General features: G+C 37.2%; 2 protein-coding genes and 1 long non-coding RNA gene across 4 annotated transcripts in view; 1 reads left to right on the forward strand and 2 right to left on the reverse strand.

Annotated features, from left to right (window-relative positions):
- The window catches only part of LOC145468117 (D-inositol 3-phosphate glycosyltransferase-like), a 358,913-nt gene that overhangs the window by 195,969 nt on the left and 145,844 nt on the right, over nt 1-17,100 (forward strand). The window lies entirely within an intron of this gene.
- Nucleotides 2,351-8,425, reverse strand: LOC145468194 (thioredoxin-like). The gene is made up of 5 exons (XM_081451877.1): nt 8,047-8,425; nt 5,796-5,900; nt 4,308-4,367; nt 3,353-3,418; nt 2,351-2,829 (listed from the first exon to the last, which is right to left on the reverse strand). The coding sequence occupies exons 1-5, from the start codon at nt 8,065-8,067 to the stop codon at nt 2,767-2,769; spliced, it is 315 nt and encodes a 104-aa protein (XP_081308003.1). The 5' UTR covers nt 8,068-8,425; the 3' UTR covers nt 2,351-2,766.
- On the reverse strand, nt 11,737-14,816 carry LOC145468200 (uncharacterized). Of its 2 annotated transcripts, none has more exons than XR_014042156.1 (4): nt 14,739-14,816; nt 12,614-12,686; nt 12,234-12,263; nt 11,737-11,861 (listed from the first exon to the last, which is right to left on the reverse strand). It is a non-coding gene; the product is annotated as an uncharacterized LOC145468200 (long non-coding RNA). The 2 variants fall into 2 exon arrangements; XR_014042157.1 differs by lacking the exon at nt 14,739-14,816 and adding an exon at nt 14,624-14,727.

The raw sequence follows: 17,100 nt of genomic DNA on the forward strand, positions 1-17,100 counted from the left end.
ATTGGTGTTAATGAGAGTATCTTGACCATGTTAAAACAATTTGGACACCAATGAATGGATATTTTCTGTAAATAAACAGCAAAAGGTGTAATCTTGCATAACAGTTTGTTTGGAAGTTTGTTGAGTTTCGCACTTTCTAGCAAGATACAATCCAAGGTATGTTACAGCCACGGAGAAGAGTTGGACAGATGCAAAATCCATCGCATTTGTTAATTCATGTTTAGAGATGCGAGGGGTTCTTAGGTCTTTCGAGACAAATGACTGCTTTCCTTGCCTCTCAATTTTTGTTCCGTGTCAACGAAGCAGCCCTGAAAAAGGCACCAGTGTAAGCCAACGTTGTTAACAATCTCGGTATAGCAGCTGTTTTGTTCAAGTACCATGACTACCCGGGATCGTAGCGTGCATTTTACATGGAATATACGCCGAAGAGAAAGTCAATAGAGTGCCGAAGTCGCGAGTCGCCTGGTGAGCTTGAACACATGCCACCCCTTCCCCTCCTCCCACACAGGAAACTGTTATTTTTAGAGGTTCAAACATGCCATTTCCCTCGCTTTCCAGGGAAAAGTTTCAAAAGATAACTAGTAACCTGTGCTGTGTATAGGTTAACCTTTAGGACTATTAATAGTTGGTTCAATGGGAGAGACAAGAGACTTTCAAACCAGCCGATTTAACTTTATTGAAAATGATAGTCGATCTGATTTGTAATTTTTTCCCCTGGATTTCCGGAGGTACCTACTTGCGCACGTGCGCATGCCTACATGGTCGCTACGTTCCTGCCACTCAGCCTCGATCTCAAAGGAGGCAAAGGAGAGAGAGCCTGGGATCGAGGTTGCTGCCACCTTGTGATTTCGAAAATTCTGGGTGGCTCCGGTACCCCTCCCTAATTTTTTTTTAACTTTGCAAAACGTATCTTGATATGCCGGTCCGCGCCAGAAACCGTTGCGACACCTTTAGTATATCAGACATTTATCTTAATCGAGTGGTAACTCCTTTTTTCTGGTTTGATACAGTCTCGAGCTGTAATTTAACTTTAATAGCGAAGACGTTCAGCACTATAATTTATGAGCCCGATACCATCTCAAATGTCCACTATCCCCGCCTCCCAGCTCAGCCCAGTCAAGTATCTCGGCTATTGCCAAAACAGACTGTCATGGGCCCAAAATGCTTTCGTTTGAGTGTCAAGTCTATTTGGCGAGGTGTTACTAATGGAAAGTTCCCTCTTTATTCCTTTCATGCCATTTCAAAAACATTCAAGTACTGTAGCAAAGGGTGCTTGCAGGGTATAGGCAAAAGACTGCTAACAGGCGCGTTCGTTCTGAAATGTGAAGTGCTCTCAATGCATTCCTTTTCTTGTAAACGTGTTTTGGCTCATCAAAATTTGTCTGTGAGACGATACTATCAGGGGGTCGCCGGACTTGAAATATGGAGGTCGCCGGTTCAAGTCCCGCTCTGACCATTAGCTGGTGTTCAACTCCTTGGCCACGCTTGTTTATAAACAACTGGTCAACCTCCTGCCAGTTGGGATTTTGAACCATGTTATGTTCGTTTACATTGTTTGTTTCCGTTGGCTCTGAAACACCTAATTGGGAAGTGACCAACTAAGATATCATTATTATACTAGCCAAACATATTGCTCTAGTTTGGTCACGTGATCCTGAAAAGAACAGAGAAAAATCATGAGGTGATTTGGGGGGTGGGGGTGGGCAGAGGTAAAAAAACTGAAAAAGAAAACTGAAAGTTGCTCTAAACATAATTGTGAGTAGCAGTTGTCACTTTCTCTGACGTATGCGCTGATTACATTTTAAAAATTTCAGTTGACTATCTAGAACGGAAGAAATTTGGCCTGGACTAATGGAATAAAGGAAACTGGATAACAGCCATTTTCATGCCCTAGATCTTTGGATTTACATATATACATGTATGCATTAGAAAATTTGGAAAATTATTAGCGATAACTATCTCTTAAGGTGGCCCTCCCGAGGGGGGAGGGAATGCACATTCTCTTGTTCCCTCAAAACTGTGCATTTTCTCCCTTGTTCCCCATCAATAAATATCATTTTTTGCCTAAATTCTTGTTAATAGAAGAGACATCCCTTGGTCACTCAAATTACTACAAAAAGCCCTCTTCCTCAATTTAATAATAACTTAAGACAGAAGCATATCACCTCGCGAGATGATACGCTTCTGCTTAAGAAGAAGTTTTGTTTATGGTTATTAACTGTTTCAGCTTTGTTCAAAATTAGTAAGTATTCTGCTTCCTCTTTTTTCCGTTTTCAGTTTTCGGTTTTTGTGTTATGCGTGTGTGTATATACAAGTCCCAGCCATTTAACAAAATTATCGTTCTCTTGAATATGGCTGTCCTCTTTATTAAGCCCCATTATGGTTATTTAAAATATTTGTTTATTAGGTTATCTGGTCTAAATGTTGGGCACAAATGAAAGTTGTTGTTGCTGTCGTTGTTGTAGATGGAGTTATAAATTTCACTGCTACAGCTCTAATGCGGCTCATATCATTTTATAGCTGTTGCTATCATTTATCATACTTATTAGAGAAGAAAGCAGGAAGATTTTATGGAATGGTTTTGTATTTAAGAGACACAATTCACATTATGAGAGAAAGGGCAGAAAGAATGCTTTCGCAAATCATACATGCAAACAAGCTGATCGACTTGAGTAACAATCCTGTCAAGATTGTTCTTTAAATTAACAAAATGCCTTCATGCAGATACAAGCTAAATTCAAATAAGTTCCTGTCATAATGTCTAAACTACTTGAGTGTCTCGATCTTCTCCCTCAGTTTTGCCTCATTTGCTCCAGTTAACACATCTACCTGCAATAAAAACCCAAAAATCCAAGTCATCAACTGACAAAACCAGAAGATAATTGCCTCTTGGACTCCCAAGGGAGTGTACACAGAAAAGTAAAATAAGAATTCCAAAACAAGCAGTTGTACCCAAGACAGACCCTTAATGCTTGCAGCCAGACATGAAAGATCTGCTCAATAGCTTTCATTTGAATGGTCACAAACTTGGGTTTTATCTACAGACTTAAAAGTTAGAACAAACTTGTACAGCACAATAAACAGTACCACATGAAAGTACTGCTCAATAGCTTTCATTTGAATGGTCACACATTAGGGTTTCATCACAGACTAAAAAGTGAGAACCACCTTGTGCAGCATAATAAACAGTACCACATGAAAGTACTGCTCAATGGCTTTCACTTGAAGGGTCACACACTAGGGTTTCTTCCTTAGACTTATTATCAGTTACATGTAGAACCACCTTCAAATTTATACACGGATCTATTCTAATCACTGACGATCAATCTACAGTGTACACCCAGTTACACACCTGGTTACCATTTTTGTAAAATTTGAACGTTGGCATAGCGGTAATATCCTCCTCTTCTGCAGTGTCCTGAGCAGAACATAAAAGACTATTAACTATTATTATTATTTCTCCAAGTGAACCTGCAATTAACCTCTCAAGCATTCTTGAGAAAGTTAAAGTCAAACCTCACAAAAATGTTTAAAGCATGTGCCATATTGTTTTCAACAAGTGTGAAATGTCCATTGTAATGAAAATATAGATAACTTCAAATTCAGTATTATTTCACAGAGTCAGCTTGAGTGCTCAAGTCCTAATAAGTTCTTGTTTACTGTAGTCAAAATGTAACTATGCTGTGAGGCTTTTATGGTTTTATGAGGGTCATACAGGAGTATTCCCGTGATGCGTGATTAGCTGATTTTATTTTCTGTGAAATGTGAATTTAAGAAATTATTCTTTGTGATCTGAAGGTTTTGTGTGACCTGTGAAGAACTTGAATTATTAACTGATATTCGTGATTTCACCGCACTCTATTCTAGGCGATTTTGAAAGACAAGTGAGTCCTCCAAATGGTTAGAGCCATCTATCGAGAGTGATTTAGGTACGCAATTTGCAATAAGGAGCCTTTACTTAGCCTTTCATGGTTTTTGATGCTTCTTCAAACACTCTTTTTAGTGTATTGAGCAGGTTATTACAAAGAGTACCTTATTTGCTTATTATTGTGATTGGGGAAAATGACATTTTGAAATCTATGATTCACTATTTTTTCCACTTGTGAACTGTGCCATCTTGAGACGCCCCTGTACAACCCTCTTTTATATTGCTTGAATTCAATGTTTGGCAGAAACTGTCTTAATTATTTAAATGATGGTAAAGCACCTTTTTGCTTAGAAGGTAAGTTAGCACTTGCAACAGGCCTTTAAAGACGTCTTTGTATAGTGTCCATGGACACAAATATGATTTTAACTACAGACCATACCGAGTTTTCGTCAACATTCACTTTTGCAAAACATACATCTGGGAAATCCTCTGCCATTTTCTAAAATGAAAAAATTCACACACATTTATCAGACGAGTATAAGACAATCAAATTGTTACAGTTCTTATTTAAGCAATCTTTTAAATTTTCCTCTCAGTGCACAGCACACCAAGTTAATAACGTACAACTACATGAGTACATGCACATGTTTGTAATCCTGCCAAACACTACTGTAGATATTGCAGCTATGAAGTAGAAACTCTGATCTCTAGTAATGGATGACCAAGACATGTACATGTACCCTAGTATGTAATTGTGCAGTACAGTGAATCCTCTAATTTTCTATAATCTTACAATTTATAATAATAATAATTACTGTCAGGTCAAAGTCTATTTTTGTTGAATGCTTCCAATAGAGTACTGTGCTAAAGTAATGCGAATGAAATTATTTTCATTTCAAACAAAACTTTGAAGAATTTTGGTTGAGAATTCAACAGGCTATTGTTTCTACTGATGAAAAATTTTGCTTGGCATTAAATTTGTAGGTACCCATTTATAATATACCTGGGTGGAGAGAGATACTGGGCCATCACACCTCCACAACAGTCATCTGTTTTTTGGGGGGAGGTGTGAAGATATATTGAAAAGCTGTAGTGAGTGTTTTTTTGTGGCTGTTTTCAGGGCATTACAAGACATTACATGTTCATTTAAGTGGTACATGAAGAACCTCAAATTTTGGATGATTAGTAGAAGACAGTACAATGTACTGTACATATGCGTAAAAATGTTTTGTGTTAAAACCTCACCTAATCTGAGATGTACATCATTATCATCCAAAGTAATACATGAGTCAACTTTACCAAAGAATGTTAGATAAACATTAATTCATAAGGCAGTTTTCATTTGCGTGCGAAAAAGTAATGGTTTTGTGCTTACCATGCTACATGATTGGCTTAAAAAAACTTGTGCTAACTTTTACCCAATTAGAGGTAAAACCAAAACCAATTACGACTCATGCGCATATGTTTTCCCATGCTTTGTGTCAGCTACATTTAATTACTTAGAGCTGTGATTGGCTCATCGTATTGTCTGTGTCCTTTGTGATTGGCTTGAGCAATTACTTTGGTTTTGGTTTTATGACACTCAGTTGAAAACCACTCTAATACAGTGTAGCTGGTGTGTCTGATCATGATTATTAACTCACTATTATTATATATATACCAGTTATTAAAATATAATATTCAACAGTTAACCTGTCCACTAGCAAATGTAGGAATGGTTTGGCATGGACTAAACCTAAAATTCCTAACTGAACCTTTCAGATATTATTTCTGTGACCGGTTACAAATTTAGGGATTATAAAATTCAGATGAATAAAATTACAAGACTAGTACACATAGATAGCCATTCAGCTCAGTTTGCCTAATAGTCTACGTTATTCACCATACTTGTCGAAACCTGCATTACAGTACATTGTAAATTAATTACCAAAAATTTCGGTCCAATCATCTTGCAAGGGCCGCACCAATCAGCATAGAAGTCTATGACAACTAATTTAGAGCCTGCTTCTGTGAGAAAATTGTCAAACTCTGTCTGCAATGAAAACAAATCTCAGTCAAGCACAAATACATTAAATAAGATCTTATTTTCAGGATGCAATTCAAATGGTTATGTTTTGAAGTGATGTCAGCTACAGTGTATGCATGTATTTCTGGAATTGAACTGGCAGGCCACTGCATTGGTGAGAGACAAGCACTCTCCCCAATGTCCCATCCTTGCTCCCCAAGTTGAAGTAACATGTAGAATTACATGTATCAAGTTCAAGTTACCTTGTAGAGAGTAGCTCGAGCTTTGCAGACAATCTACGTGGCATTATGCTGTTGGTAATTGCTAACAATTTCAGTTGCTCAAGATAATAATTGTATGAGAAGTCATAAAAGTAGCACTAGCTGCTATATATATATGTATGTTGAAAAGAATTAGTTACAGTGTAATGTAGAAGTGGCTTCTGCTTTTTTGTGTGTTCTTTTAATGGACCACTTTGACGCTGACATGCTTGTCTGATATTTTCATTCAAACAAATAAAAATAGGCTCACTGCTAGACTTATCGTGTCCAGTTTAGTAAATGTGCAAAGTTTCATAAGAATCCACTGCCAACTCATGGAAAAATGGGATCCCAAACTTGCCAATTTTTAAATGCTTGTACACTGGCACACATTTCTTTGTCAAAACTGGCAAGTTCTGTGCCCATATATCCATTAGTTTGCAACGAATTGTTATGAAACTTCACATGCATTCCTTGCAAAAACATTGGAACGATTTTAATTTTGGACAAAAAATAGTGTCTGAAAATAAAACTGTCCAAAAATTTTTACGTGATCAAAATTTCAGGCGTCTAAAAAATACAGTAGGTATAAAATTTTGAAATAGTGCCAAAGGTCTTAGTTTCCCTTATGTTGGGCTTTATAAAGGGGGAACTCTAGTTAAGACACTACTCTCAAGATATATGGCTATAACAACTTGATAGAATTTGAGTTATTTTCTCGTTGATGTATTTGTAAAACCTTGAGGGTGCAGTAAAACCATCATCTTTTGATGTTGTTCCAGTCTTATTCATGTTTTCTAGGTGTGAATTTACTTTGGCTATGTTTCAGCGAGGTGTCGGAAATTGTTGTCTGAAATTTGTCCAAAACGAGATAACAATTAAGTATCCCAAAATTAAACATTCAAAATAAAACATCCAAAATATTAACATCCAAAATTTTTTGCAAGTGATGTGTGTACTAAATTTATTATAATATCTATGGGGGTGGGTTTTTTTGTTTATATTAAAGAAGATAATGAAAAATTGCTGATATTGTGTGACATTGCTGATGTGGAAGTGGCCCTTTTCTCTGTACTATGGCCTTGAGCCACTTTAAGACAAACTTATGCATAAGCCAAGCCACTTCTATTTAAATTCTCGTTGACAGGAAGCAGTAAGAGCAATTTTCATGCATTTTCATACATTGTTAATCGTTACATAATCGCCAAACAGCACGATGCCATACATGTGCACGATGTATGATTCACCTGAGATCCCAGCTGTGGCACAGAATTTTCCTAGTTGCCAGGATAATTTTACAGCGTAGCAACTCATTTATTTAGTTGAATTCAGGTTCAGTATATTTCTGAAAATGTTTTACGGCCATTCCGTGTGTTCTGAACACGTCGGCCGACGGCAAAGTCGCGATCATCCGTTTTACATATACATGTACAAATTAAAGCTAATTATTTTCCATCTTTTCACACAGGAAGGTTTGTTGGAAAATGGCCGTAGAAAATGATATAAGACAAATGCTGTTTTTCAGTTTCAGATAGACGACAAAATTTCTCTGTTTGTGTCTCACAAACGAACAGATCATCCAAGCGGTTTTGAAATTACTTTGAGCAGGAAAGTTCCTCATACAAAATTAATAATCTTAACATGAACTCAAGTAATCAACGAAGGCACGTTTCTACCGGTTATCGATGGTTATAATTAGACTAAATTCGATTACTACCACAAAAAGACAGAGCTTTCGGTACAGTGATCGTAATTTACGCTGCATAAAACCAAATATCTGAACTCTGTACCTCCAACACGCGACAGAAATCAAATTAGGCCAGGGTTTCAATGTCGAGTTAGGATGAAAGATTATGCTGTTAAAATTTTCCGTCTCAAAACCACCACATACAACAAATACGTAGGAAACTTACCTTAGTTTCGAGTACCTTCATTTTCTTCGCTTCGTAGATTCCAGAGATTAGACCGGTAATTAAAATCTTAACTGCTTACACGCTCTATTGACCGAGCCACTAGTTCTCGAAGAGGTCGAAGATGAAGCAATCAGCTGAGAGAAGACTGGGACCGTGAATCCATGGAAACCGAACTGCTTGATTGGAATTCTGGAACGTTGACCACCCCGGAAACTATGGAGCCTTGGAACCGTGGAACTTGAGTTCGAAAATTGGACAAGTTTTCACACCTACCTTATCACAGGAATAAAAAGAAATATTTCAACAACGCGAACAAAATCTACGCGTCATGAAATTAACGGGAATATTCAAAAAGTTATGCTTACATGCATCAAATTAACGCTAATTTGACCAGTGTTGCATGCGTAATAATTATTTTCTTTACCAGTTAGAGCCATCTCCTCTTGTTCAAGGTGGTCCGGAAATACCGGCTATTGTGGTGACTGTAAAATGATGGGAAAATAGAAAGGCGGAGGACATTTTGCACAAGAATGCAGTAGAAGTGAGGCGATAACTGTCGTTACACTCACGAATCTAAAGACATTTCAAAATCAAACGGTCTTGTTAGCGGCAGGCTACAAATTAATAAACTTTTAAAAAAAGTACCGACGCTTTTCAGTTTTAAATGTATGTTTCGACAGTAGCTTCTGTCATCGTCAATTACAACTAGAATGAATTTGCATGCATATATAAGTTAATATACAAGTTTTATACAACAAATGTTACCACATCTAGAATAACTTACATAACACGAATCACAAAATACGTGGAAGAGAAAAACAAAAGAACAAGAGGCTAATACAGAAAAATTAAAATGAAAGCGTCAAATTAACATGATGAATTGCCGATTTAAAGCAGGCTTCTCCCAATTGATGCGACATGGTTTCTTTAATTTTTACTTGAAACTTCAGTTTGTGGCGGCTGACTCTAATTGTATTTTCAAATTCACTCTAGTTTTGACTGACGATGACAGAAGTTGTTGTCGAAACATGTACTTAAAACTGAAAAGCGTCGTCCCTTTTTTTAAATTTTAAAATCATTATTGACTGACGAAGTATCGACTGACACTGACGGACAGGTAGATGACATGAAACTTTGCGAGAAAAAAGTGTTTTAAATTAACGCCAGATATTGCAGCTGATAGTATTAACGATAAAAAACGACGCTTCGATGTCATTTTGGCAGCAGATTGTTTCCATATTTTGGATCACGCCTCCAGTAGTTCCCAGCTTGGGATCAAAGAGGCTCACTATTCATATTCAAAGAGAGCATACCTCTTTAAATCAACAATTGCACCCCAAAACTATCCTTATAATTCTCACACTTTCACGCTTTGCTTTACTTTGTTGTCACTATTCATCATCACAATTAGCATTTTCTACTTATTATAAAATCTACTTCCAAAGCTTGGTACATCAATCAACTGAAGATGACAATAGGTTCTGTTGAAATATGTCTTTCAAACTTAAAAGTTTTGTCGTTTTCTTTAAATTATGAAGTAAGAAATAAAATAAAGATAAGTTTTGTTTATATCTGTACCGGCAAGGTGTAAAAAGATTCGTGAGTTGAATACAAATTAGGTGTTTACAGGTGCTAATAATAAAACAAAGAGAAATGTCCGACACAGACTTTTGCGCCAGAATAGTCTAATTGTGTGTTCAGTTCCCGTTTTTTGTTTGACATTTCTCTGTGTTTTGTAATTAGCACCTGTAACACCTAATTTGTATTCTCAAAGGTGTCTCAAGGATTTGAGACCGAGTTGGATAATATAAACGAGATGGAACGATGTATTAAACAAATTTTTATAGCTTTGACTCATTCGAGGCTTTTTTGCGTTGTTTTTCTGAATCACCCCTCAACCTTGATCCAAGGCTCTCTCTCCTTTGCTTCACGACAAGGCGGCAAAGGAAAGAGAGCCTGGAATCGAGTTTGATGACTCCCTTGAATTCTTTGAAGACGCCATCTATAGAACTACTTTTCTTGTCACATTTCTCGCTTGACGAAGCCGTCTTTCCCCTCTTTTTCAGGCTGGTAAACCAAGAATGTTTTGGAATATGAAGATATTTTAGGTAGTAGTTTTTGGAGCCGTATATCCGTCCATTACATTTATTCTGTTGTTTTGAAATTGTTAGCGTTAACCAGAATGATTATTAAACGATCATACGTTAAATCTTGCTTACGTTATCTGATTGATTATTCAATAAAAGTTCTGTCGCAGCTCTCTAAAAGCCCCTCTCCTTTTTAGCTCTCTCCGACTCTTCCATAAAAAGACTTTGAGGGGAAACAAGTCCCTAGAGAAAAATATATGACGTATTGACGGTATTGTATTACTTGTATTATTTGTGCTTTTCTGTAAACCTTTCGTTCTTTTAAGTTTTATTTTCTTACTTGTTGTAACTTACAGAACTTGTATAAAAAGAGATGTATAGCCGAATAAAGTTGAAAGTTACTTAGCGCCTAAAAGGGTAAGGGATTCTTGGCAGGACAGTTTTAGCCTGCGATGCTGCTAGGACGCGTCACAAAATTTTCGACAATTTTCAACTACGGCGGTGTAGACTGTACTTTGACGATACCTAAACAGATCGAGCATGTCCAAAGGCATTATTGGCTCAGGGGAGTTTGGATACTACTCGTAAGCAGCTAGTGACGTCAGTGGTTTGTGCAGAGTGTGCGTACAACCGTTTACATGTTATTACTTCGAGCTCGTTCTGATTGGTCAGGGTATCACTAGCTATTTGCTGATTGACTCTCGAATAACTCCGACTTAGCAACCTCTCCAAAGTCACTTTGCTTTCTAAGTTCTGCCCTGTTACCACCCAGTCAGCCAGAAAACAGCCGTGCAGATGAACCGCCATCAGTAATAGGACAATTTTCTTTGGTCGCCGATGTACGTGGTTAGCGAAGTTGACGACAAGGAAAGTTGGAACAGGCAACATACACAAAAAATCAAAAAAGCGACAGATGAAATCGTTTCTATGTCAGTCTACTTTATTGCCTTTAACAACAGTTTTGAATGATCTGCTCTTCCAGGTTATTCACTAAAGATAACGTCCTTTCTATTGTAACAGAACGTGCCCACAAATTACAGTTCATTTTCTGAAAAGAGAAATGCAAAAAATCCTGTTACTTCAAAAATTAAATCCGGTTGTAAATATTTTTAATACTCTGTGCTTGGTGTTGTGTCTCTTCACTTTGTATGGCTTTGCTTTGCATTCTTATTATTGTCACGTTTGATACTTTGTACACTGAGAATCTAAAGTTATCTCTACAGGGGCGGACTCCCTTATAAAAAGGACGGGGGTGCTCGTCGTATCTTTCAGGGGCTAAAAAAGCGGTTTTGGTACCTCTGAGAATGTTCAGCCTCAAAAGGTCCACAGCGAGAGCTTTTGCAGTACCTTGTAGGGTATTGAGCTGAAAAAATATGACAGGAGATAATGTGTTGTTGTAGAATTGATACCTCTTGGAGTAAACAGGATTTCAAGCCACGCCCACAAAACAGGACCTCGGTACCTCATATGGGTTCTTTTCAGAATTTCCGACGAGTACTCCCGTCATTTTTATATGGGAGTTCCCCCCTGGGTTTTTTCCTTTCTTGTATTTATATTTACGATGACTTTTGATAAGATATTTTAAACGGAAAAAGAAGTGTACTTTAAATCATTGATTCTCCGCGCATGTACTCTCGCAAAGCACTTCTCCATTTCGGCAATAGCAATGGTTGCAGTTTCCAATGTTCCATTCCTCGTTTTCCAAGTTTGGACAGTCGCCTGCTTCCGCTAAGTAATAATAAAAAATAGATTCTATAAATTTTACATGTAAAATCCTTCTCCTTTTGATACCAATCTTGGATTTTAGGGTTTTAGCAGCGAGAGAGTTATTTGAAAACAATTAAAAGAGATCATTAACGAAATTTATCAATAGTTATGAGAGGGGATCACTTCAGTGAAATACCATTTAAAGAGGGGATCAGGTCAATGCTACTATTTGTAGCCGAAAAACCTCCGACTCCCTTCCCCCGACCCTCAAGACGGTAAATAATGACTGATCCCTTAATTGCCGATAACTATAATATCTGTCGACAGCTAACTTTTCGCTCTATCTAAGAAGGCTATATGTTATAGCCATTATGACATTATTTGGTTACTGACCTTCCTCCCCTACAGGAGCTCCGTTAGAATCTATAAAGTAAAACATGTTAAATTAAACACGAATCCAGATCCAAATATCATAATGGAAGAATAGATCAGTTATCTTTAGACTACTGCTGGTTTCTGAAATCCCGGAAGGGTCTAGAAACAGCCAATCCGTGACGCGAAGTTTGATCACGTGGAAAGCCCAAGTGGCTTTCTACGCCTTTTCATCCTCCACGAAAACATCCACGCAACGCGCGTGGAAACGTTATCCGCGGTAGAACTGGGCACCATGTCTAAAAATAACTTAAGAGGGATTCCCTTGGAGATAAGGCCTTTATGGTGGATTAACTTTCTTACTCCTCATCCTCTCTTGATATACACAGCAATGTACTTACTGTTCATTAAACTGGCGAAAAGAAGGATGCCACATATGAATAGTAAGCTTCTCATGTTGAAAGACAGATTGGACTGTTAAAGACGAAAATACATGTACAACCATTATAAACTTCGTGGTTTACAAAACGTGAGGTATGAGAAATATTTCAGGTAAATATTGGTGTCACTTGTGAGAAAATGAGGATCATTAAAAAGATGAGTTAAGAACAAGAAATATGTAATGGAAAACACTTCAATTTTGCAATTGTTACGCAAAGGTACGAGCAGCAAACAACTGCTCAACTTTAGCGTGTGAATGGCGGGTTTCAATAAAGTGCCGTGAAGCCATAACCAAACAGATAACTTCTTTGACGTCTCTTTCGATTCACAAAGGAGAGAGACGTCAATTCAGTGAACCAATCAAAAACATTCAAGCAAATACATACGGCCGACGCCAGGCGCGGGAAAATGTGTGCGAGCGGGTTGGGTTTTTACTTTTGATTGGATGAAAAAGTGGGGCGAGGGTTTTTTTAGCAAATCGCCTGGCAAAGTAATGCAAGACCAAAGCAGTTGCAAATTACCTTTAGCACTCAAGTGAAAGCCGTTCTAATGGTATTCAAATTAAATTTCAATTTTCTCGCTCAGCTCAACGCTTCCAAGATCTAATTTAGCTGTTCAAGTCTTTGATGAGCAAACTATCGTAAAACTAAATTGAAATCTGCCCAGTTGAAAAAGAGACGGCCAGGAAAGAATTCACCGAAAAAGGAGAAACATGGTGGCAAAGTGTGGGAAGGCAAATTTTAATTAGACTGGGTTTCGTCTCCGATTGGTCGAAATGGTGAAAATTTCGTTTTGATAGACAAGAGCACGCGTTGTGGGGGTCAAACTGCGAGTGATTCAGCCGGGGGTGGGCTAGTGGAAAAATCGCTTATGTACTTGTTCAGAATACGTAAGTCAAAAACATTTGTTTGTACTTAAGAACAAATTCATTGATCGTTGTTTCCGTACAACTGACAAATGATAGCCAGTTTTTATTGAAAGCGTGTTAAATGTGCCAAGAAACAATTATTGCGCCACATGACTTGTCAGGCAAGGTTTTGTTTAATCCAATGCGTTTACATAGCATATTGTTTAGTTTAGTTTTCCAATTTTCTTTGTCCTCAATAAAAAAAAAATAATTTCGTAAAACAACTTGATAGGTCGGTTTGAGAGGTATTTGGGCTGTTCGATGATATTGTTTTTTCCCAAGGCTTAATTATTTCGTAATCAGTAAAGATGAATGTTCATTCGCCTCCGAACGATCGAATTTGTTTCATTCTTAACCATCAATCAAAATCGTTGAATTTTACAGAAGATCGGATTGTCTTTCAAATGATCATCTCAACAGCATGCACACCAAACAAAGAAATTTTGACCCAATTTTATAGAAGAAACATCATAGAAATCTGATTGTCTTTCAACTGAGATGATCACCTCAACAGCTCACTAAACAAAGAAATTTTGACTCTCTTCCACATATTTTTTGAGTAACAAAATCGAGTTCAAAGTCAACTAGACAAGTAAAGATCAGTTTTTGTTACATTGATTTTAAAAACTATTAACGCAAATCCTCATTTAGGTAATCTTCAACAACAAAATATATATTATCCAATGGATAACTATTTCGAAACTTTTAACACTTTTGAGGACCGCGAGAGGTTGACCACGTCCACAAATAAAATTCTCGTCCAGAATTAGAAAACAGTGAGCCGGGCCCTCTTAATACAGGAATTAAAAGCAGTCCTACATTTGCCGAAATTAAATCTTTCCTTGAAAGTTTTTTTTTTTTGACTTGTCCTCTCGCACAAGGAATGCCACTACTGAAACACTTCTCTTCTTAAAAATTGAGGAGGCATTTAAGAGAAGACGATGCCAGAATGTTTTTTTCGATGTTTCTGTCCTCCATTCTTAATGAAACCAGTCTCTCTCTTTCTTCTATTTTTAACATGTATGAATCATTTTAGAAAAAGAAACCTTTGAGAAAAGCTTACCAGATTTCGACGGCCTGGTTAACGTTTTAACCACAAGTGGGGGAAACCTCAGTTGCTCTTTGCCAAGTGCGCTTAAGACTGACTGAATTACGTTTGCCTTTCTTATGAGACTTACCTGTTAAACACGGGACAGCCAAATCGTGTTTGAGTTCTTCCGAGCAGCTGAACAATCGATCGCACTCGCTCCTTTATAACCAACTCTTTTATTTGCCATTGATTATGAAGAGAATCATTGTGCAATTATGGACAGATAAAAAACGTTGTCAAAAAAGCAATATCACAAAGTCGAACAAATGGAATTTATGTCAATTATGATCTCATAAGATCCAATCTGAAAGCAATAATTAGCAGAAAAAAGTTAGACCGAATTATAACTATATTCGAATTTGTGTACTTGGTGGTCGAAAGTTTACTTTGCCGAGCAGTTTGTGCATTAAAAGGGATCAATACGCTTATTATGTTTTCATTTCCTGTTACAGAAAAACTAATTTTCCGAGAGCACTGCAAACAGAATATTAGAAGTTTTACATTGTTTCCTTATTTCGCTTTCACAAAAACCATGGTCGAGTTTAGAGAGCGTTTTTGCTGCCTTCCGCGACCATTTTAAGGATGCCATTTTAGCATTTTACAACGCTACTTCTGACAAATATTGAGAAATTTTAATTTATGTTTGGAATTAAATATATAATAAAACTGTTTCTTTAAAAAGATATATTTGACTACGAGAACAAAGTCTTCTGAAATTGCCGAATTTAGATAAAAGGAAACATATCGAATTTCATTTAGTTCTGTAAGTGTAAGGAAAAGACATTTTATGAGAAAGATAATTTTGTTTTTTCTCCTGCATGGAATACGGAACTAAAGTATGATGTACGAAACAAGCTATTAACGGATGAAGGACAAGGTTTAGCTGCATTTTTTGACGTAGCAACTAGGCCCGTCACGATCATGGGCCGAAACACAAGTGCCTCCTAGGCCTTTTCGGTGCTGGGTACGAGAAAACTCATACCACATGAATTCTTATAGCATTTCTGTTCGTGCGGGAAATCTGATGAATAAATACAACACAAATCGCCCACTCATAGTGTACACGGCCAACACAGCAATGAAAGGAGAGCGGGGTATTTAATTTTTTTTTTTTAAATGTAACAAAGCATAAAAGGGAATTGTTATATCAGTCTACTCTTGAATTTCGACAATTTCAGGGAAGCCGTAAGCTACGAGGACATCGGGATTTTAAAATCCAAGGCAAAAATGAACTGCTGCGTTCTCAGAAATGGTCAAAATCGAGTTTCTCCATACAATACAAACAATACTGTTAACCAAGCAGGTGATGAGAAAAAAAAAAAACTGATCACCAACTAAGTGTTAGTCTGAATGTAGCATCAAACTCTTAGAAGGAACATCAATAGGGCCGTATAAAAATTGCTGCGAATAATTTACATTTGTTTCGAACTTAGAACAGAAATCGTTACTGGCATAGATCACAGATCGACTGATTTTTCTGACAAGTTCGGAAGATTTGTTTACATTTCCAATAGGGTTCATAATGTTCAGTGCAAGTCAGCACTTTCGCTACATCAAAATTAATTGCAATACGTTTAGTCTTGGTTTCTTTAATCCGGGTTGCTTCGGAATTAAACACACACGTTTACTAAACTTCCGCGCAGAATCAAAATTAATGTTCACGGTATTCTAATGATCACAAATCCTGTTGCTTTACATGTATATCCTACTCAGATACAAACGTGCCCAGTGCAGACAGGCTTACATGTACAGTCTCTTGTAAAATGCATCTTGCAGGGATATGTTTGCCATAAAATAAAAGAAACTGCTAACGTAGGGTTGGTAAGCATTTCATTTACTAGCATAAGGAATATTTGACTAATTTACAAAAATAAAGTTGTACACCAACGATTTCACACGTTTTTATTAGAAGCCGTTTATTTACAGATGACCTCTCGGTTGTTCATATGTGGTGTACTTAAGGTGGCCGAACACAGTTTTCGCGCGCGCTTTTGCTGATGCAATTGAGCGCGCGCACAAGGATTGCAAAGAGCGATCATTTTATTTACTCAACACCCGCACTATCTGTGTTATTTTTTCTCTATTATTGAACGCAGTGTATTGATGGCTTTAGTCTTTTATTGCAAAGATATGTTAGAAAAGGTAACGACGCAAAGAAACCAGCAATTCTCAGCTTTCTCTTTGTTACCGAAAGAACCCAGTTAAATGCAGCGCATGCGTAGTTGCTCGAAAAATTGAGACCGATTGCTTTTGCAGAAACTTGCGGATTTCTGACGATCCAGTCGTTAGAATTTCAAGAAATTTGGCAAAAAAATAGTTCAGAAACCACGTGAATGATCTATCGCAAAAATTCTGAATTTTGACATAGGGAATTTTTAATAATACAGAACATGCGGTGAAAACGATTTACGGCGAATTACGAAAATCGCCTATGTCAAAATTTTATTAGA

The sequence above is a fragment of the Orbicella franksi genome, chromosome 14, assembly GCF_964199315.1.
Source record: "Orbicella franksi chromosome 14, jaOrbFran1.1, whole genome shotgun sequence".
Classification (NCBI taxonomy): domain Eukaryota; kingdom Metazoa; phylum Cnidaria; class Anthozoa; order Scleractinia; family Merulinidae; genus Orbicella; species Orbicella franksi.